Below are 25,680 nucleotides of genomic sequence, written 5' to 3'. Positions count from 1 at the left end.
CTCACCTGTTTGTCACTGTCCCAATTGGTAAAGAAGAGGTTTTCATCATCGATGAACGACAAATGTCCCTAACCAATTGTTTTTAAACTTCAAAAAATGTTGTTAATGGGTTTTTGAGGGGTTCTCCAGCTTCTGGAATTGTGTTTCGGGATCTCAGGGGGTTTGAGGTCATGTTAATAATTTTTTTGGCCCTTCGGGGGGCGAGGATTAGGGGCAAAGTGGTTAAAACAATTCGGAGCAATTGCGGAGTGTCAGAGGGAATTCTTCACTGGAATGTTGGCACGTCATCAACACGTCAAACTTCAGAAGGTGTACGAGTCCGGCCAGCTGCGGTGATTAACCCGTGAACAAGTGCGATTATATACAATTTTACAGTGGGGTGTGAGCAACCCCGGTGTTTCAGAGATTTTTTAATCATCAGAATAGACGCGTGATTGGGATATTAAAATTATTTATATGATTTCGTGATAGATTCATTGATAAAATGGGTGAGTTGAATAGTGTACATGTGTCATTTTTTGGAGTGAATGATGTCACAACTTTCGTATCACATCAGAATTTTTTGTTAATTTGTTTGCGGCGAGTTTTTGGGGGTGGATTGAGGGGTTGTTAATCGTTTTTGTGGATTTTTCGGGCAGGCGGATTGCTGAGTTACTTTCGGAATCTCCTGGGGAGTCGGGAGATGAGGATTCTCATCCTTGGACTGGACGGTGCTGGCAAGACGACGATTCTGTACAGGTCGACTATTTTATCTGTCTCTGATCTTGATTTTGTTTGAACAGTGATACGAGGCCAGTGTAAATCACTGGAGGAGCTCTTGGATATTTTTAACTGTTGGATTTTGTTGCAGACTCCAGGTTGGAGAGGTCGTTACTACGATACCAACTATTGGGTTCAATGTTGAACAAGTCACGTATAAAAACCTCAAGTTCCAGGTCTGGGATTTGGGGGGACAGACGAGCATTAGGTATGGAATGTTGTTAGAATTTACATTGAGAAAAGAAAAAACATTTCTTCGGATAGGGTAAACGCACCAGTGTTCGAACTCGTTCAGTGATTGAACTGATTTAGGGGAGAGTGGGGTAAAATGGACACTTTAGACTTTTGTTTTAATTACTCATAACTCAGAAACTAATTTATCAATTCAGTTCAGTTTAGACTCATCACAAAGGGAAAGAATTGCTCTTTGCAATGAAAAAAAAATTATTAAATTTTATCAACATTTCAAACCGTCATTAACATTTTTTAAAAAGTCAAAAGTGTCCATTTTACCCCAACCTCCCCTATATATTTATTGTAGAATAAATACTCAATGCAGTGAAATAGGGCTTTTGTCGGTTTAAAAACCATTATGAATAATGAATAATTTTCATGAATTCAATGAGACCTGGTGAAAATTTCCCACATTATTGAATCTTGGTCTTTCGAGCATTGGTAGGGTAAGCTACCCAGTAGATGGACACTGCCCTATAGATGGACGAGCTACCTTTAGAGAAGAAATTACGCAAAAAAATGTTGAAATGTGAATTGTTGCTTTGAATTTTCACCAAGTGTTGTGATTTTTAACCCCTGAATGGCGATTGTTTTTCGATCAATTTGTTTTCAATTGCTAAAAAACAAACGTCCATCTACTGGGCGGTTTTTTTAGGCGTCTATCTACTGGAAAGTTTACCCTATTTGACGACTTATTCGTTTGAACACTGGACAGTTCACCCTAAGTCTTGAAAATTACCCAGAGTAAAGAATCTCGGGCTGAATAATTCTCAAGAGTCCTGAGATGAACAATTTTTGTTGCGAAAATCGATTTAGTTGTTCCAAAAAATTGTTATTTTCTGTGCAAACAAGGAATTGTCTTATGTCAATGATTTGCTTTTCAAATCAAATATTTCGTTGTTGAAGGCAGAGAGATTATCCATATTTCAAACTCTTGTGTGTTCATATAAAACGATATTTTAACTTGTTTGTGGCTGTTATTGGGAAGGTTTTGGTATTGTTATTTATCGTGGTTTTTATGTCTAGACCTTACTGGAGATGTTACTACTCCAATACAGACGCTATTATTTACGTTGTGGATTCAGCAGACAGGGATAGAATAGGGATATCCAAGGATGAGTTACTCTACATGCTCAGGGTAAGACACAAGATAATCAAGTTCTCATTTTTTGTAAAAAAAGTATTGTTTTAATGAAAATACAGTTTTAAACATCAATTTAATTGTGAAGTGATAATAATCGACCTTCAAATATGTAAGTTGCTCTTCTCCTCAGAAGTGAGTGATTTTTGGGGAAAATGTCACGTGACCTTTCATTAATAGGTGACATTTAACAAAATGGAGAATTCAATTTGTACATGAATCATTATCTGGAATGAATTATTTTCATGAACCAACAACTTGAATGCCAATTCCGCTGTGAAGTAATGTCTGACATTCGAATTTAAATTCTTCAAAAAACTTTCTTTTATCTTAGAAATTAGTGCATCTATGGGAAAATGCCCAGACATTTTTTAGCTGAAAAATTTTCTCTAAAAATATCAAGATAATCCTCCATTCATCCAGATGAAACATTTGGCGTTCCAAATCATGATAAGTCGATTTTAAATAATAAATAACCTATCAGGATTCCAATTTTTATTTTCTTTACTGTTTATCTACCCCAGAAATGAGTGGTTTGAGGAGAAAATACCAAGAAACCTACTTCTAATTGAAACAATTTCCAACAAAAACTATCTCTTGACATTTTCATCTAGCATCATTCTTCAGGATAATTCAGTATTTAATGGGATAGGAAGATAATCATGAGTCAGTCTTGGCACTTTTGTTATTGTTCATTTATCTAGGAAAAAAAGTAGGATAAACAGTTCAATTTCTGGACGGGAGTTAGTTTCTGGACGATTCCAACTTGCATTGAATATTCTATAAATAAAATGAAAATTGTACTGATTATTTCGCCTTTCAATAATATTTGATAAATAATACATTTAATAAATAAAAAAAAATATGGCCCAGTCGTCCAGAAATTAGAGGATTCGGCTGCATTCAATTATTTTTTAATCGAATTATTCTGTTTTGTTATTTTCACTTCAAATAATTTTTTTCTGCGAATTAAAATATGAAGGTATGGAAGCCATCATATCTCCATTGAGGTGATTCTTTCATTTTAGATCCTACCACGAACTGGAATTTCCCTTAACCGCCCAGCAATTGGCCTGTTCACCCTAGTTTTATGAGAAAATTTCGATAAACTCTTTCTAGTTCCCCAAAGTTCTAACAAAACTATGTCTTCACCATTTCTCCTAAAATTACTCATTATCAAGATAATCAAATGTTGATCAAGACATGAAAAATTTCTTGTAACAGTTAACGACTTCACTCCTGATTTTTTATTCATCCGACGTCCAACGATTAAAAAAATTGATTAACGACGATTAATTTTCCAGGAGGATGAACTCCAGGGAGCGATTCTAGTCGTCCTGGCTAACAAACAAGACATGCCAGGATGCTTAAGTGTAGCTGAAGTTCACCAGGCACTTGGTCTAGATGCTCTGAAGAACAGAACATTCCAGATCTTCAAAACATCAGCGAAAAAGGGAGAGGGGCTCGATCAGGCAATGGACTGGCTGGCGAATGCACTGCAAAGCAGAAAATGATTCGTTATGAACACAGAAAGAATCAATTATCTCTGCGATGAGGGGGAAATTTTTGTAATCTTGCATCATCGAAGGAAAAAAAAACATTGTGCGTGGGGATTCAGTTATTTATTGATGATTGAATGATTTATTGAATGAATCGTGAATGGTGATGGCTTTGTGAGTGAATGCGATAGGTTTTGATGATATGATGCCCACTAGAAGTCAAATCAATAGACAATATTTTCCTTTATCCACGTAATTCTGGGCTTGGCTTGAGTAAGGGGTAATAAATTCCTCATTCACATTTAGGGGATTTTCTAAATTAAATAAGACCCTTTCTTTCCCAATATCTTGAGGATTTATCGCTCCACCTCAACTCAATCCCAGAACTTTTATCTTCATTATAATTACTTCTAATTGTTCGTCTTATTTTCTTTTCTATCGAGTTATTTTTGAATGTCTGGGTGATACTGAATGCCAAATGTGGGTTAGATAAACTGAATAATATAATTCCAATTGATCTTCGTGGATTAAATTGACATACTGGGTAGATTTTTGATAATCCATTCCTTTGAAAAAAACGAAAATTGAAAAAACAATTATGAAAAACTGGGCCTGCTGTAACGGACCAAAAACCAAATGCAATTAAAAATAATGATCAGTCTATTTTATCGATTTTGTTCTGCCCGAGCGATCGAGCAGTCGATGGTTCAGTGAATAATAAAATTGATCAAAATGAAAAAAATCTCACCTTTAATCACCAATCAGAGACCCCAAACCGATCGATCCTCTTCATCTGTGTGTCCAGCTCCATCTGGACCTTCTTCCTCATGTAGAAAATAGGACAATCACGACTGGTGCAGAGTACCTCCTGATGAAGACTCCCCTGGCACCTCTGGCACTCTGTCCACAACCTGCAGAACTTCTCCTCGAGTTTTCTCCCAGCATACAACTCAGTCTGATAGTAATCAATCTCTTTAGGCTGGCAGTATTTGCAGAGTGCCATTTTCTCCCTCTCAGGGGGTAAAACGGATTTGCAACCCATGCAAGTCTCCTTCTTCTTGGTGAATGCAGCCAGTGCCCCGACTCTGGACGTAACAACAGCTTTGGTTCTCGTGTGCTCCCCCTTAAGAAGAAGCGACTCAGCTTTGTCCCCCAGAATTGGCTCAAAGATACGAATCAGAGGCTTCGCCAATTGATTCTCCAGGTAGTAATTCGTGTCAATAGGGATACTATTCTCCAGCACGTAAATCGGATCCTCGGCTTTCATGTAAGCCGGTGTTCCCTTGGCTGAACTTGTAAAAACATAAGGAACACGATCTCCCAGTTTTGGAGCAGTTCCAGCATCTCGTTTCTTCATCTTGGCTGCCAACTCCACGTGGGCCTGTTTGGCAGCATAATCAGTCTTCGTCAACTCCTTCGTCACGACTAACTGGGAAATATCAATTCTGTTGCAGAGTAGATCACTGATCATCTGTTTAGCGTAGTCCAACGCCTCCTCAGGATTCCTCTCAATCAACAATTTCTGCAAGCAAGTATTCATCATGTTGGCGACGAGAGGACAATTGTCCCTCCTCACTGTCTCCAACCCCTTGCAATCCATCTTGTCGTACTTGTCAGGTCTCGTGAAGTACAGCCCAGCATACCTCTTCTTATTAATCAATAAATAGGGGAAGTAAACTTTCTCAAATTCCAACTTGATTGGCTTGATGAATTTCCCAGAGACATACTCAGCAGCTTCCTTCCCCAGCTTCATAGCTTCCTCGATCTCTTTCACCCCAAACTTCACCATCACCGAGTCAGTGTCGCCATAAATGACATTAGCATCGTGCTCATACCCATTCTTAATGCAAAATCGTTCTTCAACTTCTTGCTTTGTCTTCTCAATCATAGTTCTTCCAAAAGCAGTGACTGAAGCAGATATCTCCAGACAAGGAAGCTTCCCCACTTGAGCCCCAGTGAATCCATAAACCGAGTTAGCAGAGACCTTGAGAGCATACTGTCGTCCATCAAGTACCTTCTGCTTGAGTGGATCGGTCTCGTTCTTGAGCTCAGCCTTGGCCTTCTTCCTGGCACTCAGTAGATTCTCCAGAATTTCTGGTAATATTCCTTTACGAACTGTTTCCTTCGCGAATAACGAGTTGGATGGTGTCTTCGTGACCATTTCATCACTGAGATTGTACTTGTTCTTCGTCTGAATGGTCAACAAAGTCGTGTAGCAGATGTTGTGGGCCATGATGATGCTGGGGTACAGAGAGCTGAAGTCGAGAGTCGCAATTGGATCGTTGTAGAATCCTCTTTTGGGCTCCAGAACAGTTCCACCGTCGTACTGCTCCTCTGACCCCTGGCCCTGGTGCACAGGCATGAGATAATCTCGTTCTCGAGCGTGTCTCAACAACTGAGAGACAACCTTGATCTGTTGTCCACGTGTGAGGAGACTGGCGAGGGTGACACCAGTCACCCTAGCCATTTCCATGTAGATGATGATGCACATGAGCTTGTCCAGCAGTCTCAGTGGCAAATAAGCATCCTTCAAGCAGTAAACAGCTAATCGTCGACGAGTCTGGGCGTCACCTGCCTGCAGGTCTGATATTATACTGTGATGAACGTCCTCCTTCTGCTCCTGGAGAAAGTGGTAGCTCACAGCGTTCAACGAGTAAGATCTAAGCTTGTAATCTCGTACGAGAACTAGCAGTAGATCGAAGGGCACTCTCCCCTCAAAATTCACTGATTTATTCTCCCTCCTCCCCATCTGCTTGCTCTGCAGCACCTGGTCCTTGATGACACTCCTTTTATCCTTAATCCTCCCCAAAAATGCAAAGTTCCTAACACCCAGGTGCTGGGCACGATTAATTAAATAAGGAAAATCGAAGTTGTTGATGTTGTAGCCAGTCAATATGTCGGGGTCCAGCTGTCTCACGAAGTCCGCCCATTTTTCCAGCATCTGTTTCTCGGTCCCGAAACTGAGGACCTGGCAGCCTAGAATCGGTGCACACGTGTCTAGGGTGAAGATATTTCTGAGGAAGGGCTCGGGGTCGCCTTGTCTGATGACCATGTTGGCGATCTGGATGACAGGGTCGTGGTTGGGCTCAGGGAAGATGCCTTTTCTCCCTGCACACTCGATGTCGAAGCTCAGAATTCTGAAGGGAGCCACTTTGGACCATTCTCCCTCTGGTGCGTGGGAGACGAATGCGTCCCAGGCGACGTCAACTTCCAGTTGACATCTCGCTGTTACTGGCATTCTGTGGTCGAACTTTCCCCTGATTTTCCAGGTACCAGGGGGCAGCTCAATCCAGGAACAGCCGACCACTGAGGTGTCCACCATGAATCTTATGTCAATGTCGATGTTGCTCTCGAAGGCTCTGTACTCGTGGTGGAATGCTGAGTAGACAACCTCTTTCTCGAGGAGTCTCTTGCAGGCTGCCACGAGACGAGGGAGGGCAACTGTTATCTTCAGGAAGGGGGTCTTCTCCTCACCACAGTATCCATACATGTTCTGCTTGTGGACTATCTCGACAGCCAGGACTGCATCCATCACGTTCTCTGGGTTTGATCTCATGTCCTTTTTTACAGCTGTGTCCAGGGCCTCTTTGAAGGGCTTGCAGTGGTTGTTGGTGAAGTTGGGAGGGGCTGAGACGAAGAAGTAGGGACAGAAACCGTGCACGTGGCAGCAGACTGAGTTACCCTCCATCGTCACTCCGAACATTCGCATTATGGGGACTGGGCCGGTTTTGTTGCCTGGCATTCCCACCATTGCCTGGCCAGTGTAGTGGTCTATCTCGATTTGCTGGAATGATAGGGTGTCTTTCGAGGGATTGAAGTCTAGGGGCGGTGGACGTATCCATTTTGACGTCGTGTTCTCCTGTTCGGGACCCTAGGTTTGGAATTCGTGATTAGTGTTTTTTCTTTATTTCGGGGGTGGAAGGAACGATGTTTTTATTTAACTAGCCGTGCTTGCGGGGGCTGAAAGTGTATTAAGAATTAAATGAAATGCATGTGGAGTTTTAAATTGTTATGGAAAGATGGAGTGAAACGAGATCAGTCGAATCGACTTGTTGGGAAGTTTTTCATAAATATATGTCAGCCCAAGAGATTATCTATATTTAGTTTCAAAATATGAGTCAACGGCTGACCCTTATTCTTTCGATTTTTTCGGCGATTGGAGGACTAGAAAAACTATCTCTCAATTTTTTTCAGGTTTTTTCAACAGCCAATTTCAAAGATATGATTTTTTCTCTTTTTTTCGTTTTTTATCAATAACTCGGGTTCTATTCAGCTGATTTGAATTCATGATGGCTCAAAATTATCCATTTTCTACCATCTATAAGAAGATAGAATAAAATAGAATTAAAAAAGTGCGGCTGGTCACTTAAAGCGCCCAGAGTCACCTAAATCATACGATCTTTTGTAACTTCCGCCTTAGTTTCGGTCAGTCACACAGCCCCAGCCCTGTGTTTCTCACTAGGCTAATAAGGCTGGTGACAGCCGCTTGTTGTAAGTCCTCTGGTTTCAGGAAAGCCTGGCCCCAGATTTTATAGCGACGGAGTGCTAATAGGGGGCATTCACATAAAATGTGGATGACGCCCTCCTTATCGCCTCCGCACAGTCTGCAGTCTATCTATAAGAAGATTTAGGGGAATTGTTTTTCAATTCCTAAGTGCTCAAAATACCGAATTTTCAAAATTATGTCACCTTTTATTTTTCTCGTCTTTTCTTCAGTAACTCTTATAATCAAAACAAGTATTTTAAGCCGTCATGCAAGTTCATCTTGGATCTATTTTATCTTTAATTTTTTCTTCTCGAAATTCCGCGAATTTGGTCAAAACCCCCCAAAACGACTTCGATTGTGTATCGAAAAAATATGTAATATATAAGTATACATTTAAATTCACTTCATACTGTTTATAATCAAAATCAATTAACGCCATTTTGAGAATGAATTTCGAGAAGAAAAAATGGAAAATAAAATGGATCCAGAACGAAAGCCCACCTGTATGATGGCTCAAAATACTTGTTTTAATTACAAGAGTTACTGAAAAAAGTCGAGAAAAATAAAAGGTGACATAATTTTGAAAATTCTAGTTTTTCAACTTTTTTGAAAATTCGGTATTATGAGCATCTAGGAGTTGAAAAAAAATTACCCAAAATATTTTTACAGATGGTAGAAAATTGAAAATTTTGACCTGTTATAAATTAAAATCAGATGAAGAGAACTGGAGTTATTGAAAAAAAATGAAAAAACAAAGAAAAAATCATATTCCCGGAATGGGCTGTTAAAAAAATCTGAAAAAAATGGAGAGATAGTTCTTCTAGTCCCCCAATCGTAGAAAAAATCGAGATCAATTTCCGAGAGAGTGAGGGCCAGCCGTTGACTCCTTTGACATGGCATACTTCACTTTCACTGCATAACTTTAATTCTTGGGTTTTATTATTCTGATTACAAGTTGAAATAATGTTTGAGTTTGAAAAATGGAATCAATTAATGAAGTGGGAGGCTGTTTATGGCATTTACATGGTGTCTAGCTCTACAGCAGAAGTAAAGACCCTAGTGGCTTGAAAACAATAAAAAAAAATTTTTAATATAAAAAGCAAATGACTAGTACACAAATGGGTGGTGATAATGGATTATCACTCAGAAAGTGGTAAACTCACTCGTTGTCGCTTTCTAGGGGCAAAGTGACTTGTGGAGGGCTAGAATTCGAGAAAAGATTGGTAAAGATCCTGAAAGAATTTTAGATATTCAAGTATTGAAGAATAAAGTGAATTGTGGAATAAATTTCAGGGGAATCATCTCACCTGTTCATCAGTGATGATTTGAGAGATATCTCCAAAGTCTTCATCCATCATGGTGGCCAGTTCCGCCTCGAAAGAGCCTGGCAAGTCGTCCTCGTCCTCATCCTTCCTGAAAGCCCAAAAATGTTCCATCAAGATGTTGTCAATTCTTTCTTTTTTTTAATTATTTTTTTTTTAAAGGATGGAAATTGCCATGCACTCGTCTTCAAGGTTAAGGGAGACGTTATATTTTTTGAGAATTGTCCTATCCATTGTTGTTCAATCTTCGAACCTAGAATCCTCAGCAGTCAAACAATGAAAAAAAAGTTGTGGGTGCATGTTAATTTCAAGTCGTTAATTATTATAAAAAATGCAAGTCTAAAATTCAACATCTTCAAAAGGATCTGTTAACTTTCAATAGATTTAGTCATGGTACTCACCCGAATTTACCCTTCTTCGCTGGGCCCTGTGACGACCCAAATTGTCGTTTCTTCATGATTCTTAATTATTAATTTGTTTTCGTTAAATTGAAGTTTATTTCAGGAATCTAAAAGCCAGTGCAATAACTTTGACCGCGAAAATCGGCGTCAACTGACAAATTTAGTAGTAGTGGCGCATGAAACTAATCGGACGATCCGTTTGTTGGTAAAGCAGACGAGTATTATGTACAGCTAATGGTGTCTCCTTCGATTTGAGCGCGGGAAATGTTGACCGTGATGAGGCGGAGAAAATTTTCGGATTCTAAGCGAAGAATAAGGATGATCATCCATTTTCCAAAAATCTAATTTGATCGTGTTTGTGAAAATGGACACTTCAGACTTTTTTAAAATTATTCATATCACTCAGAAACAAATGTGTCAATAGAGGTTAGTTTAGGCTCATCACAAAGGGAAAGAATTGTTCTTTCTATTGAAAAAAAAATTATTAAATTTCATCAACATTGCAACCCGTCATTAACATTTAAAATAAACTCAAAAGTGTCGATTTTACCCCAACCTGCCCTAAAAGTTAATGGGGGAACGTATAAAACAAAGTGTTTCGATGATTAAGAAATCAGTTGCCACAGGTTTGATAAAATGAAATACAGTCAAGGCTTTATATAAGATACCTTAGGGACAGTACACTGAGAAAAACAATTATTGTTGCCAAATATTCATTTACTTGAGAGAAGTATTTATTTTTTCAATACCGCATTTCTCCAACCGAGACGTTTCCAGGCAATTCTTATTAGGTTCAATTATGATAATTATATTGCTCGAGATCATGATCTCTATGACCATGTCAGTTATGATCTTGAGGGAAGTCCCTCAATGATTATAAAAATTAAAAAATTAATCAAAATTTTTCTCTGTAGAAAATAAGAAATTTAGAAAAATGAATAATCATTCGAGGAGTTCATCCGAGATCATGTGCAACATAGTCATCCTCTAGAGCAACATGATTGTTACAACTGAAACTTAATCAGGCTCCTCTGGGAATGACTCGATTGGAGAAATACGATTATGGAAAACTAATTGCTTCTCTCAAGTAAATGAATATTTGGCAAAAATAATCGTTTTTCTCAGTGTGGGAGTGGAATTCCGGTAATCCGTATACCCCCATTACATGCGCTTATAGAGAGGAGAAGACTAGGTCAGCGGTTTGAAATAAGATACCTCGCTCGTTGCGCCTGAATTCTATGGAATTTTCATTTTTACTGAATGGATATTGATAACTGATTCAGGGATCCTCATCAATATTAAATTTCTGTAATATTACAAGGATTTGACCTTTACATTATTGGAGGTTTAAAATATGTTGATTCAATTTTTCAAATAATATAACATTCGAATAAAATTAATTATCTGATTTTTTACGAATAATGATATATTTAGAATTTGTTAATATGACACTGTAAATTTACTACTAAGTGAATAATTCAAATTTCTTGAAAGGGGATTTTCGATTACACAAGTAATCGTCAATCTTCCTACCTCAAATTATTGATTGATAAAATAGTTGAAAATTTGAATATTTGAATTGATCATACTTAAGTACTCAAAGATTTTCAAGAGTGTTGTTATCTAATTATGGGCTGCAATATTAGCTGTAAGAAAATATTATAAATTTGGGTATCCCTGAACTGATTAATCTATACGAGTTTAATATTTTGAATTCCTATAGTCCGCATTCCCTTTTCTCTCTAAACATAACCCCGCGTGATAGAGTGGCAGCTGATGTTGAGGGATTGTTGGGGGACTCGAGAATAATCACTTCTGAACAGCTGAAGTACAAATTATTGAAAGTAAATAAATTAATTGAATTTTAATTAGGTTTTATTCTTTTGATCCTAGTGTAACGTTCCGACGTTGATTTTCATAGATGGCTCTATAAATCGGCCATAATAGTCCGCGAGATTGAAATTATTAGTCGAAAATAATTTTAAAATGATACTTTGAGTGCAATATACTGAAAAAAATTGAGAATAGAAGGGACAATGAACAGAGGGCGAAAATAACTTCACAAGCGTGAGAAAAAAAAACGTTGCAGAAAAGTCGTAAACGTCAAGTACTTCAGTTTTATTATAATTCAAATTTATTGTTCTCCAAAATTCGTCACAGAAAGGCTTTTCATGAAGTTCTGGAATATTTCGAAAGTTCTCTGTTTCATGTGGTCCACACGTGTTTGGGCACTCCTTTGTTCATTCTATCATTATGCTGAGGGCCCGAGAGGGTTCCAGATTGGAAAGTCGCGACGTTGCGCGTTTTTCCTTTTCTCCCTCTGTCGTTTTCCATGTTCTCTTATGGGTTATCCCTCTTCCCTGTCCGCTGGGCCAGGTTTGCGCGCGCAACATTTGGTCTAATGGGGGTCTTGAAAGCCAACCCTTAGATTTTAAGGGTATGTTAAGTTACTCCCCAGTAGTCCCATCGTAGCTTTTGTTCCGACAACTTTTGGAGCTTCTCTCTTCAATTAGTTTTCATTAAAGTTTACTTAGAGTTTTCATAAGTTTATTGAGTTTGTAGTTCACAGTTTAAAGTTTTTTTGAGTTCAAAAAGTTTAATAAATAAAGTGTTAATATGCTCTCCTAAGCACTGGTCTAATGGATTTATTTCAAAAATAAACCTTCAACCCAATTATTCCGTCGCGAACGGGTCAACTTCGATGGAGTCCTCATTAGAGGTTTAGCAGCTAACGTATCCACTCTTCAAGTTTGGCGCTCAATATTTCAAAAAGCGCCACTCTGTGGTCCTAGTAACATCGACAGGACATAACACTAGTCTGGTCACCAAATGCGTCCCTGCGGTTTTGGTCACCTCCGCGGGGATTCCCCGCCGTGTTATTTCGACCCTAGCGTTTCCGAATTCACTCCACACTGCCCGAGCGCGTTTAGCGAGTTTTCAGCAACGTCGAGTCACGGGCAATTTCATTTAACATGGGAAAAAATAATTCATCTGTTCGAAATAATTTTTCTTTAGGAATTTTGGGAAATATGTTGTTATAAAAACTACTATCATTTTTTAGACACTTCAATTGATAGTCAAATTTTTTTGAATTTTTCCGGTTAGCCAGTCAATTATAATTAAAGAAAAACGGCGCGTGGCGGTTTTCCCTAATAGGGTGACCAATCTAGGGTTAAGATAATTCTGCGTCATCATTTTAATAATTATAGCGTCGAAGAAAAGCGGTGACCTTTGGCATCGTTTAACCCTTCTTGCAATGAGTTATTGAAATTATTCGAATATCCCGCGCCAACCGATCTCAAAAATATTGGAATAATTTAGTAAATTGACGAAATGTGTCGTTTGTGATTCGACGAGTTACTTCTCACCTCACGCGAGACACCTCGCTCTCTTGCTTCTCAACCGCTGGCATGACCGGTCAGTCAATTATTTTTCTCATCTTCTCATTTGAAGCTTCGAGTAATTGTATTAATTATTAATTGGAATGCTTTGTTCTGCTTAAGTTGCTATAAAGATAAAATTATAGATTGTACACATTGATTATTAAAAAATAAATTAAATTTTGTAAGGAAACTCATTTATAATCTTCATCACACTTTTTTAAATTGAATAATACTAACATCTAAATAATTAAAATATTTCATTCTGATTACTTCACTTGACTTTCACATTTGACCTCTTGACCCCCAAGGTCATTTGACCCTTATGATCACTTCGTTCGTCCCACCCGTTTGACCCTTAACTCCGTTTGATCCTTATAATCACTCTTTTCCCGTTGAAACATGAGCGAGGCCATAGGTAACTTATAAGAAGCCCACAGAACTTAACATTTGGGAGGCGATAAAAGTGTCGAGAGTGGGGGTTCCCTGGAGTATCCATGGAAATGATGGGTTGAAAGTTGAAAGTTTCGTCAACATGAAGAATATAGTCGCTCACGGACGGGGCCCTTTTTTACCAAGTGGAATGTACGTTCAATAGAACTAGAATTCGATGATATCTAATCAATGGAAAATCATTGAATAAGTATGCAATTGAAGCTACAGTATTGCTCTATTCGATCCTCTTTGTCTAGTTCAGTTATGTTCCATAGTTTTGGAAATGATTAATTTTGCACAGAGTCATTCACATGTTCTTGAGTCGATACTGTGTATGAACCCCGTACGTGAGGGCTTACTTAATCTCTAAAAAGCAAAAATTCAAGTGTGTTGAGTTGACCTCAACTTCTTCAAATTTCTTTTTTTTGAGCAAAGAAAGTTGGCATACTTGGCATAAAGCAGTACGATACTGAATTCAAATTTTTGTTTTTTTGGAAAGACAATGATATTCTCGGAACGATAAGAAAAGTTTAAAATAGTCCATATTTTGTAAATAGTTCATGTCGGGAGATTTTCCTCCACATGACTTCTGCACTCATTCAATTCGAAAGCCTCTGATTCATGATTCACTGCGTTGAAGCTTTCCGTATTTTGAGGTATTTTCTCATCCCATGACACAAAAAAACGATTTTTGGAGCCAAGGAACTCTCACTTCATCGTGTAGTGTTTAAGTTCAAGTTATGGACACTGCGAAATTCGGACATGGCTATTCTAATTTTTAATTGCTAATACGTACAAAAAAAAGTTTTTGCAGTTTTTGAGTATTTGACAAAATTTTGTGTTTCGGAAGAAATGAAAAAAAAATCCTTTTCAATGTGTATTTCCAATGCAAATGTTTTATTCTTTCGATTGACCATGGTTTCGATTGACCCTAGGATCGCCAAAAATGTTGAAAATAACGTAATTCAATTCCCTCCGTCAGTTAAATGGCGTTTTTTCCTTCATCAAAGTGACTACGATTACGGAAAAAAACTTGAAATAGAGGTCCAATTCGTTCTATACAAAAATATATTTTTTCCATTTTTTCATTTCTCCTTTTTTTTCAAATCGTCTCAATTTTTTCTGTCAAAAGTTTTGGTAAATATCATATAAATAGCATATTTGCTAAGCGAAAAAAATATACCAGGAAAAAACATTCTACACACCCAAAACGTGCTAAAACCCAGCCAACTTAACAGTTTCCCCGGGTCTATTGTTTTTCCGGGACTCGCATATTTGTCTGTAAAGAAAAACTTTAGAAAGGAATTCTCTTTCCATGAGAAAAAAGACACCAATCTCTCTCCTTCCTGCCGTACATCGATTGTCTCATTGTAGATTCTTATTCATCCATTCAATTGTGTATAATAAAATTAATACTAAATGAAAATATCGTTCTGTAACAATGATCAATGAATTTGGGAGCATATTCTGAGATCCACATAATTGATTCGAATCAACGTTTCTTCCCCCGCATTGGCGGCTTGTACGGAACTTGCGATTGCAATGGCATATTGTGCATACGTGAAGCTTTTTGTCTGAAGTCCACATTTTCATTCTTATACAGATCAGGGTGATTCATCCGAACGTGCGACGAGAGGACTTCCCGCTTTTGAAGGTCAGCTGAACAGTAAGGGCATAAAAACTTCTCCCCTTTGTGGTGAACCCATGCATGATCCTGTACTAATATTGAGCTTCGAAAAGTTCGCTTAGGACATCTTTTACAGGCCCATAAATCCTCCCAGTTGGCCTTACTAGGCCCTTTGCGAAGGCACCATTCACTCCAGTCAACCTTCAAGAAGCTCTCCAAAACCAGACAGCAATAGTCATTTCCTACATTAAGTAGTATTTTTTTTTGTAGAAGAGGAGAATTATGCCCCCCCTCAGCTTCTGATAAGGAATGGCTCGCTTGATTAAGATTTGCGGATGACCTTCCGCTTACTTTTTTCGTTGAAGAAGGTTGTTTATCATCTGCTGTCACAGAAGAGTCTCGGTTTTTCTCCGGGTCAGGCTCATTGGGTTCGACTTCCATCACTTCTGCTCCTGTGACTTCATATTCATCGGATTTTTTTCGTAGAATAAGGGGTTCCATTGTTCGATTTATTTCCTCCTTCACAATAATTTCAGCCTGAGAATGATAGTTTTTCGGTTCCGAAGATGCTGACGAAGTGCCAGGCTGGCACTCGTGCGTTGTTAAGAATGCATCAGGTATTGTTGTGATAAACTTCATCATACATGGACGATATTCCGTACTAACGTTTATTAGTGTCTGCTCTGATGATACTTGTTTTTGATTGCCGGGTGCAACTCGCTGAGGTTCAATGAATCCTAGTTGAATGCTAGTTTCGGGGATGCCATTAACTGTAGCATCCGATTCTTCCTGTGATGTTGAATTCACCATCGCAACTCTGTTTTCATTGGGTATCATTTTCTCCTGAGTATTTTTGCATCTCTGTACTTCTTTTGTCGCACGATTCGATTCTGATATTGTTAGAACTATGCGAGATATCGATGGAACCGCGTTATCTTCTGCACGATTCGTCTTGGAGTGTCGACTCTCTTCATAAGTAGGTACTCCCGACTCTAGATCGGTAGCTGTACTGTTGGCTTGGCTGAGTACAATAGTTTCTGAGCTTGGTTCTGTCTGTAATACGGAATTATTTTGAAAATTCGGGTCCTCGGGAATCACCACTTCTTCAGTCTTGAGGGAACCGTATTCATGAATCACTATTTTGCTTTCTTCTAACCGTGATGACGTTGAAGGACTCTCCAAGTGCGAGTGCATCTCGTTAGACATCAAATGTTCAAGCTCCATTGTTAGTGCCTGTATTCGCTCTTCCTTACGGGCGAGATCCTCATCTGCTGCGTTCAATTTCTCCTCCAATTTTTCAATCTTAACTTGGGCTTTTTTCAAGTCTGTTTGCAGTATATTTATCTCGTAATTTGACTTTTCTATAATTTTATCTTTTATCTCAATGTTCAATTTTTGAAGCTTTTCCAATTCAGATAATTTCTTCTTAAGATTTTCGTTCTCTTCCTGAAGACTTTCCACTCTCCTATCAAGACCAAGTACGGAAGTACTACCTGAAGGGAGAAAGCTCAGTGCGGTTGGTGTTTCGGACCTTTGACGCTTCGAGGGTCTGACATGATTATCAGGCGATGAAGGTCGGGAACTGGAAGTTATCTCCATCTGAAAATTTCAATCGTTCATTGACGCATTGACGCATTCTATGTTATCTTAATAGTTATGACTAATTCTACGCCAAATCGGAAGCCCAAAAAAGTCGATGTCGGGCATTTTCTTATCATTTTATTTCTGCAAATCTAGGCATTAGACAAACACTTCGAAAAGCAAATTCAAAAATATGGATAAATGCATTGGTTATGATTTTCTATAAAATTCATTTTTTTCGATGACAATTTTGTTATTGGTAAAACTAAATAATTTTTAACCCTAGATTGATCACCCTATGAGAGATAAATTTAAAAAAAATTGACTTTGTCAATTGAAGTGTTTAAAAAATTAGAGTCATTTTTAGAATAATATATTTCCCAAAATTTCTAAAAAAAAAATTGTTTTGGACAGGTGAATTATTTTTTCCATGTAATATGAAATTGCCCATCAAATAGAGCACTATTCTCGGTGTTGGATGCTGAAGGTGGAGTTTTGTTTGTGAGAATGTTCTGGAGAATATTTGAGGAAACACGGAGTAAAAATAACGCACTCTCAACACTGTCTTAGTTCCACAATAAAAGGTTATATTGTCACTCAAAAATAGCACTAAAGGGTTATGGTGTAATCGCACTAACAATTAATCTAGCAAGTGCCAGGAAAAGCTTTAACTACTGTATAGAAGGTCATGAAGCAAAAGCAAGGCTGTGATGAAGCAAAGCAAAGTTGTGATGATTAACTGTTAGTTTGTCTAATTGTGGTTTTGTGCTAGTATGAGTGGAACTACTGTGATTGAGTACTGTGATAAAACTAAACGTGATTAAGTGCTGTGATACGATAAATAACTGTGATTTTGTCCTAAGCTCTACACCACTGATGCGCACACAACGAGATCACAACGATAAGAGACCGAGAGAAGTACCTTTTGGCGGAATACGTGAGAGACAGGACTGTTGACCAGTGTCCATCAAGTACTGCCGCATGAGCCTGATGTGACAGGTCACTAGTTGATTGATTGAGAGTGACTGATGTGAGAATGTGTGAGTGCATGGAAACTCGCTAAATGCGCCCGGGTAGTGTAGAGTGAATTCGGCAACGCTAAAGCCTAAATAACACGGCGTGGAATCCCCGCGCCGGTGACCAAGGCGCAGGAACCCGTTTGGTGACCGCAGACTAGGGTTAAGAAAATCATTTTTTTTTATGACATTGAAGTTTGCAGATTTCAATCAAAGAAAATTTTTAACATTGCATATCTCGTCAGGAAATTGTGATATGTATAAAAAATCAAATTCTATGAGTAGGGTATGGAAAAATTTGAACGTGGTGGTTGCTATATATGTTAAAATATGATATAATATTAATAAATAGGCTAGTGTATTCAAGACAAGTTTGTGAAAAACACTCAACACGGAATATCTAGCCCTAGAATAACGCTATTGAAAAAAGTAACAATCTCACAGTTCGAACTCAGTGGAATCTCATCGTGATATTTTTTTGTTTTTAATTTTTTGTACCCATGGACGACTAATTCACTGATATGCAATAAAACTTTGTCAAGCTGTAGTGTACACATGAGGGGCTCAATGAAAAAAACAAAAAAGGTCACGTTTAAAAAATAGTAAAATCTTCTCGTGACTATTTTTAAAATATTTTTTCAATGCTCTACCTTCATTTTATGCAATGTTGTTTTTCCTGCCAATCATTAACATTGAATATCTCTGAAATTAATTGGGCGATTTTGAAAATACAGCCACAAATTCTGAGTCATATTAATATCTTGACGTGAAGATCTTCATAAATGGTTTTCCATTGTTCCAATTTCGGAAATCTCAAAAATTCGACAGGGAAATGCTATCAACAGAGAATATCTTCCATAAAAATAATGATATGGCGACGCAATGGAATGTTATGATTAAATTTTTCATCTATGCTTTGGTGAGCTCCGTGATTTTCCTCTTATTACCCATTCAAGAGCTGAAAATGTCGTTCTATAAACGAAAACCAATTTTTCATGGACGTATAACGTGATAAAATGAATTTGCATGGGTCCATCCTTGAAAATGGAATAGACGCAGTCTTATAGATTATTTTACGTTGATTCCAAAGCCGTTTGATAAGTTTCTCTAGTATAGTTTTTGAAAAAATAAAAAATTATTGAAGTATTGGAAACAATGCAAAATGGACAATTCGAAAGAAGAATAATAGATTGCATGATTAGGTTTACAAAGTGTTTTCGGCCGAGTGACAAAACTAATCTTCCTGTACAATATCTGTCTGTTACCAAGACGAGCTATATTTTATGATACACCCAAGTAGAAATTTCGCTCAGATTTTCTGGGCCTAAGTCAGTTTTAGATCCACTGCTNGCCGTTTGATAAGTTTCTCTAGTATAGTTTTTGAAAAAATAAAAAATTATTGAAGTATTGGAAACAATGCAAAATGGACAATTCGAAAGAAGAATAATAGATTGCATGATTAGGTTTACAAAGTGTTTTCGGCCGAGTGACAAAACTAATCTTCCTGTACAATATCTGTCTGTTACCAAGACGAGCTATATTTTATGATACACCCAAGTAGAAATTTCGCTCAGATTTTCTGGGCCTAAGTCAGTTTTAGATCCACTGCTGGTCAGGATTTTCTGATCAGATCTCCCAGATAAGGATCCAGTCATCGCCTGAATAGATTATCTGCATCCGGGAGATCGCTCAAATATTTCAGATCCGATTCTGATCAATCACAAATAGCCAAATTAGACTCAACATTTTTCATTCAGTTTGGATCTGAAACGTCTGACCTCAACCCAAGCTTGAATCAGGGCCCCTATTCTGGACATTGGTAAATTCTTCTTCATACATGAATTGCTGTTCGTCCACGAACAGTAAATGAGAATCGTATAGCCGATTCGTTGAAGAATGCCGATTCGTACACGAAAAAAAAACACCAACTTCGAGAATAGGTACTAATCAGATGGATTTGATCTTACACTGGTCAGGGAGTTTGGATTCATTACTGAATGAATAATCGAAGTTATTCCATTTTATCAAGAATTTAATGGGTCATTAGCGTTTCAAAAAAATTAAAAAGGTCTTTGTATCGACTCCACTCTCCCCTAGTCCTCACCCCGGCTCCGATTATGAAGCCACGTTGGCCGTAAAATACTTTGTGAATCTAATGATGCAATCTATTACTGATCTTCCGATTTGTCCACTTCGCCTCGTTTTCAATACTTTAACATTTTTTACTTCAAAAACTATGCTAGAAAAACTTTCCAAGCGGATTTGGAATCAGCGTAAAAATATCTATAACACACAAAAAATGAAATTTTATTTTAAGATTTCAAAGACCTCAAGTTGAGACTTTCGAAGCCTCAAGTTGAGAGTTTCGAAAATCTCAAGTTGAACACACAAAAAATCTAACGTTCACTGAACCCCAACCTTAACGGGTTGAATCAACCCTACTTATGGGTTGAACAGAAAAAAAGCTGAGGTTCATTGAATCTCTGCAAAGGTTGATTCAACCCTTCTTGAGGTTGATTCACCCCCAAATAGAGAGAATATCCACAATGGTTGAATCACCCCCAATTTGGATGTAAATAAGCCCTTATTTGGGGATCATTCAAATTGAGGGTGATTCAACATTTGCAGGTGTTTAGTGAACGTTAGACTTTTTTCTGTGAAGCCTGAAAGTTTCAACTTAAGACTTTCACAGTCTCAACTTGAGACTTTCGAAAGTCTCAACTTGGGACTTTCATAAGTTTTAATTTGAGATTGTAAGTCTCAACTTGAAATTTTTTTTTTTTTTTGGGTGAAGATTGTCAGTTTAATTTTTTGGGGATGAACACAACTGAATTCATTTTATCGCGTTATTCATCCATGAAAATGTGGTTTTGACTTATACAGTGACATTTTCAGCTCTTGAATGGGTAAGGAGAGGAAAACCATGAACCTCACAAGAAGATAGGTGAAAGATTTAATCATAACATTCCATTTCGTCGCCATATCATTATTTTTATGGAAGATATTCTCTGTTAATAACATTTTCCTGGCGAGTTTTTGAGTTTTTCGGAATTGGAACAATGGAAAACCTTTTTTGAAAAACTTCACATCAAGACATTAATATGACTCTAAATTTGTGGCTGTATTTTGAAAATCGATTAATTATTTCCGGAGATATTCGATGTTAATGATTGGCAGGAAAATCAACATTGCATAAAATGAAGGTAGAGTGTTGAAAAAATATTTAAAAAATAATCACGAGCAGATTTTCCTATTTTTTAAACGTGACCTTTTTTGTTTCTTCCATTGAGCCTCTCATATGTACGCTACAGCCTGACAAAGTTTTATTGCATATCAGTGAATTAGTCGTCCATGGGTACAAAAAATGAAAAACAAAAAAATATCACGATGAGATTCCATTGAGTTCGAACTGTGAGATTGTTACTTTTTTCAATAGCGTTATTCTAGGGCTAGATATTCCGTGTTGAGTATTTTTCACAAACTTGTCTTGAATACACTAGCCTATTTATTAATATTATATCATATTTTAACATATATAGCAACCATAACGTTCAAGTTTTTCCATACCCTACTCATAGAATTTGATTTTTTTATAGATATTACAATTTCCTGATGAGATATGCAATGTTACAAATTTTCTTTGATTGAAATCTGCAAACTTCAATGTCATTTTTTTTGTGGGCAATAAAATTTCCCCCTCGTTAATGTAGTATTTTACGATATAATCCTATGGGGGTCTGTCACATCAAATGATTGTGGTACAATAAATTATGTTTTTCTGCAAACAATTCGAATAATTTTTAGTGGTCATCACAAATATTGAATTTTTGTGACAGATTTTAAATTTTTTTACATCAAGTGGGTTAATTTCCCTCAAGGAAATCTGTTCCACTCCATCAAATATTCTCTCGCGGGACATACAATTTTTCGGTAGTACTAATTTTTGGTGGTTCGTCTTATTTTCCTCGACATTTTTTCCCCGATTTTTCTTCCCCGACATTTATTCCTCCCCAAATTTTCCTCGCATCAATTTTTCCTATGCTACTTTTCCCACGTTACTTTTTCACCCACTTTTTCCCCTTCTAATTTTCTAATTCAATTTATATATTTTGACGTACATTTGGTCAAAACAATTGTTGATTGTAATGATAAGTGGGGATTATCCTTCTTTTGTAAGCCTCGACCGAATTACGATAACCCTTATTGATTTTCGAGTGTGTATTGATTTTTTAAATGAGAGGAGATAATCTTCGGCTATTGGACCTGAGTCATGACCGAAAGTATGCAACTATGACAGTTTCAATAAGTTATTTGCGCGGATAGTCGCCACAGTGCCTTTGGAGTTTATTTTATCGTCGAAAAGGAAGAAACTGTTACTTGTGGATAATCATCTCCATTGTCTCACGGTAATTCTTTATTCATTTTTGCAATTGACGTCTTGTTTCATCGATGACGATGAAATTAATGAAATTCGTAATTGAAATTGAGTGTCCATTTTGAGTGATTGAATCGCATGTAATATTCTGTGGGACTATTCTTGTAATATTCAATTTTTATAAACATGATTATGATTTGTATTAATTTTTCTTCATTCACTTTACTGTTCGTAGAGATTATTATTTACTCAGGTATTGATGGGAAAAAGAGGAGACAGTTTGTTTTAGGAAAGTCTTTCGGGGAACAAAGGGACAGGGAAGAAATGGCAATTGGAAGAAATATCAGGGAAGAAAAGTCGTGGAACCCTAGTTTTTTCTCTACCAATGTCTGTGGCCGATTGGATTAGACGCAAGTCTAGTGTGTGGAAGGTCGCGAGTTCAATCCCATGGGGAACCGAATTTTAATACTTAAGGCTCTGACGAGCGGACGGTTGCTAGTAGAGTAACCGCATGTACCAGGATGGGTTTTCTGGTTTCCTGTGGTTTCCTACTACTTCTGTGTTCTATAGGAGTGCGAATGCGGTACACTTGTTAATCCACAGTCGCACGCATAGGGCTGGATAGTACCGACAGGGACTCAAAAAGGAATTTGGAGGCCGTAATTGAGAAAAAAAAATTCTCTCAGTGTACTGCTGATAGAATTTTATATGTTGCGACGTAAGAAATATCTCAACCGGAAAACATTTTGCAGCGTTTTTCAATTTATTCTTGCAGCCAGTAAAACAAGCGGTAACGCCATTATCAGCTATCACTTGTTTTACCGACTCAACAAAAAAATAAGAAACATTACAAATTCTTTTCTGTTCCTGAGAAACGCAGCCCCTCTTACTACCGCAGTAAGTGGTTCATGAAAAGAGCCCATTTTATTCGATTACTTTTTTGCATGTTTCTTATCAAACGCATTGATGCTATGGAGGTTCCACTCACGTTCATGAATTAAATTTCTCATTTGTTGATAACTTTAAAATGGTCAGGAATAACAATTTCAGAGGTTCATAATCAAAAAATTACAGCTTTGTACGAGCAATCTAGTATTTCAGCATTATATGAATTAAAATTGCTTCTAAAACTACGATCACCTTGATTTTTCAGATGTTCAAATGCTTTATTTAATAAAATAGACAATTTTCCATTCTTTGAAACTGAAAAAAGCTGCCTCAATCAACCGGTCTCAAGTAGATGTAATCGTTCTGTGCTTTAGTATTTGTCAATATTATCCTTATAAACTCGACAATAATTTTTGTAAAAAAAATTGTAAGTTAAAATTGTAAATTGCCTTGAAAAGAAATTTTAAAGAAAAAATTGGCTAATACTCCCTTACAAGCATATTAGAAATTTCGATATGAAAAATTATTTCTTCTCGCCACAACAGTATCAAATGCATGATATACCGTTTGGTTAGTGAACATCAAACAATAACCATAACCTCGTATTCATTTCAACTGAATTCAACTGAATTACCTCGATTATTCGTTTAGAACTCTCATTCGCCTAGTAATTACGGTTGTTTCCAACGTCCTTTAGGGGTTGGGGTTCCCCCGACTATATTCTCTAGTACACCTTACCGCCAACAAGGGAGAGATGTTGGGATCAGAACAACCCGCGATTTCTAGTCGGTGCTACTGCGTGCGCGTATAGCGAAGAGGCGCTTGCTACATAGACACTATGTCTGTGTGAAGAACACATGTGTGATCGCAACCGAAATCTCTCATACATCATGGCGAGAGTTAATGGTTTAAGGGGTCTCCTCAGTAATATTTTCGGGCATAGAGTGGGGGTAAAAATCAAAGACGCCGACAGTCAGCTGCAACTTCTAGAAAAAAAAATGAGATGAAAGATCTTCGTATCCTTTGATAAAAACTACCCAACATAAATTATTTTCACTTTATTAGAGATAATAACTTCCTCAGAAAATGATTTTTTAGATTGAAAATCTTCCTATAATTATGAAAATTGAAATAAATTAGTGATGTCAACTTGGCAACAGCGCGATTTAGTTTCAAGGAGTTGGTACTGATTCGGTCGGTAAAAACATATCCTTCCTGAGTATCATCGTGTCATGTGGCTAATGTGCTAATGGAGTAGAGGTTATATCAGCTCATCGTAAACAACAACAAATATTCGTTTTAAAAGAATTAATAACTGCAGTCAATAGTTAATTGTGACAATGGAAAATTCAGAGGGAACCAGGGTCAGATATAAAGGAAAATTCATCAAGAAAAAACGTTTAAATCAGCTGTTATCTCAAGTTCACGTTGGCAAGAATAATAAAGGCAGAACAGTTCAAGTGGTTCAGCCGATCCTCGACGAACAAAACGGAGATGTGCCAGTGAAAAAAAGAAAATTACAAAATGAAGGAGTAGGAGGAAACCTGTGGGTTTCCACACAAGATGAAGAAGAGCAGAACAGTGCTGATGAGTGGTTTGAATCTGCTGATAATGATCCAGGAGAATCAGTGTCCCCAGAGCCATTTACTGGCAATCGCATTGTGGATTTGAAGTTATTGGGCGAGGCTTTCGTATGTGAAGCATGCAATCATCCTCTGTCTGTGAAGGATATTCAGGCAGAGAGAAGAAAAGGTCTTGGTTCATATTTATTTATCAAATGTTGGGAATGTTTGAAGATACGGAGGGTGCCTACCAGCAAGTGCCTGCCAGACCGAGAAGATGGCAAAAAAGAGAATTTCGAGATAAATTTTCAAGCTGTTCTAGGTAAATATAAAAAATTCTTGTTCTTCCCTGTTGGTATTAATAATAATAATCGCTGTTGGTACTAATAGATTGTTAAATTTTATAGGTTGTATTCATGCTGGAATCGGAAACCAACCATTCAATAAACTATTGGCACCCTTGAGCATTCCCCCCTTCTATTATAACACCTTCCAGTTCTACGAGAAAAAAGTAGGCCCAGTTATCGAGACTATTGCTAGAGAGAGCTGCGACAGAGCGACAAAAATTGAAAGGGAGTTAACAATAGCGAATAAGAATGATATTGAAAAGATGGTGTCAGTATTTTTCGAGGGGAACTCCTGTGTCAATTTTTCGTCATTTCAGAGTGAAAACACCCATCAGTGAGGATGGTTTTCGCCAAAAGTTTGGAATTGGAAAACAAATTTCCATTTATTTCTACAAAAGAAAATATTTTCAAGAGAGAATTTCTACATACATCCATTTTATCTGAAATGAACTTTTTTTTTATGAGTTTTTCTCAATCAATTGAATTTATCTTGAAATATATATATTTTTTTAATACTCTTGTGAGCCTTTTTTTATACTCTATTGAGTCTTTGTTCTTTTTTTTTTAATTGGAAAATCGGCGAGTTTTCTCCCAGAATCATTTCGCCTTTGAGAAAAATGGCTGAGG

General features: G+C 37.4%; 3 protein-coding genes across 5 annotated transcripts; 1 reads left to right on the top strand and 2 right to left on the bottom strand.

Annotated features, from left to right (window-relative positions):
• Positions 1 to 309: 309 nt before the first annotated feature.
• On the top strand, positions 310 to 4,369 carry LOC107047806 (ADP-ribosylation factor-like protein 1). Its single transcript, XM_015270646.1, has 5 exons — positions 310 to 488; positions 639 to 738; positions 851 to 967; positions 2,020 to 2,131; positions 3,439 to 4,369. The coding sequence occupies exons 1-5, from the start codon at positions 485 to 487 to the stop codon at positions 3,646 to 3,648; spliced, it is 543 nt and encodes a 180-aa protein (XP_015126132.1). The 5' UTR covers positions 310 to 484; the 3' UTR covers positions 3,649 to 4,369.
• On the bottom strand, positions 3,062 to 9,983 carry LOC107047801 (DNA polymerase delta catalytic subunit). 2 transcript variants are annotated; one of them, XM_015270637.2, is made up of 4 exons: positions 9,843 to 9,983; positions 9,427 to 9,532; positions 4,382 to 7,504; positions 3,062 to 3,630 (listed from the first exon to the last, which is right to left on the bottom strand). In XM_015270637.2, the coding sequence occupies exons 1-3, from the start codon at positions 9,896 to 9,898 to the stop codon at positions 4,388 to 4,390; spliced, it is 3,279 nt and encodes a 1,092-aa protein (XP_015126123.1). In that variant the 5' UTR covers positions 9,899 to 9,983; the 3' UTR covers positions 3,062 to 3,630; positions 4,382 to 4,387. The 2 variants fall into 2 exon arrangements, with proteins under 2 accessions (XP_015126123.1, XP_028982569.1); XM_029126736.1 differs by lacking the exons at positions 9,427 to 9,532; positions 9,843 to 9,983 and adding an exon at positions 9,283 to 9,348.
• A 3,414-nt stretch (positions 9,984 to 13,397) lies between these two features.
• Positions 13,398 to 23,899, bottom strand: LOC107047802. 2 transcript variants are annotated; one of them, XM_015270641.1, is made up of 2 exons: positions 23,779 to 23,899; positions 13,398 to 16,883 (listed from the first exon to the last, which is right to left on the bottom strand). In XM_015270641.1, exon 2 carries the CDS (start codon positions 16,881 to 16,883, stop codon positions 15,150 to 15,152), a length of 1,734 nt encoding a protein of 577 aa, XP_015126127.1. In that variant the 5' UTR covers positions 23,779 to 23,899; the 3' UTR covers positions 13,398 to 15,149. The 2 variants fall into 2 exon arrangements, with proteins under 2 accessions (XP_015126127.1, XP_015126126.1); XM_015270640.1 differs by lacking the exon at positions 23,779 to 23,899 and adding an exon at positions 17,788 to 17,875.
• Between the last annotated feature and the right edge of the window lie 1,781 nt (positions 23,900 to 25,680).

This window comes from Diachasma alloeum, unplaced genomic scaffold (assembly GCF_001412515.2).
Source record: "Diachasma alloeum isolate Michigan unplaced genomic scaffold, Dall2.0 Dall_scaffold_78908, whole genome shotgun sequence".
NCBI lineage: Eukaryota > Metazoa > Arthropoda > Insecta > Hymenoptera > Braconidae > Diachasma > Diachasma alloeum.
This window is presented reverse-complemented; position numbering and strand designations above follow the sequence as displayed.

Excerpts from the sequence above, each read along its gene's own strand:
- LOC107047802 (XM_015270641.1), bottom strand. The coding sequence starts at position 16,883 with ATGGAGATAACTTCCAGTTCCCGACCTTCATCGCCTGATAATCATGTC.
- LOC107047806 (XM_015270646.1), top strand. Across the intron at positions 739-850 it reads AAGACGACGATTCTGTACAG|ACTCCAGGTTGGAGAGGTCG; the intron begins GTCGACTATTTT and ends ATTTTGTTGCAG. Across the intron at positions 2,132-3,438 it reads AGTTACTCTACATGCTCAGG|GAGGATGAACTCCAGGGAGC; the intron begins GTAAGACACAAG and ends TTAATTTTCCAG.
- LOC107047801 (XM_015270637.2), bottom strand. The coding sequence starts at position 9,898 with ATGAAGAAACGACAATTTGGGTCGTCACAGGGCCCAGCGAAGAAGGGT. Across the intron at positions 9,533-9,842 it reads GCGAAGAAGGGTAAATTCGG|GAAGGATGAGGACGAGGACG; the intron begins GTGAGTACCATG and ends TTGGGCTTTCAG. Across the intron at positions 7,505-9,426 it reads AAATCATCACTGATGAACAG|GGTCCCGAACAGGAGAACAC; the intron begins GTGAGATGATTC and ends TTCCAAACCTAG.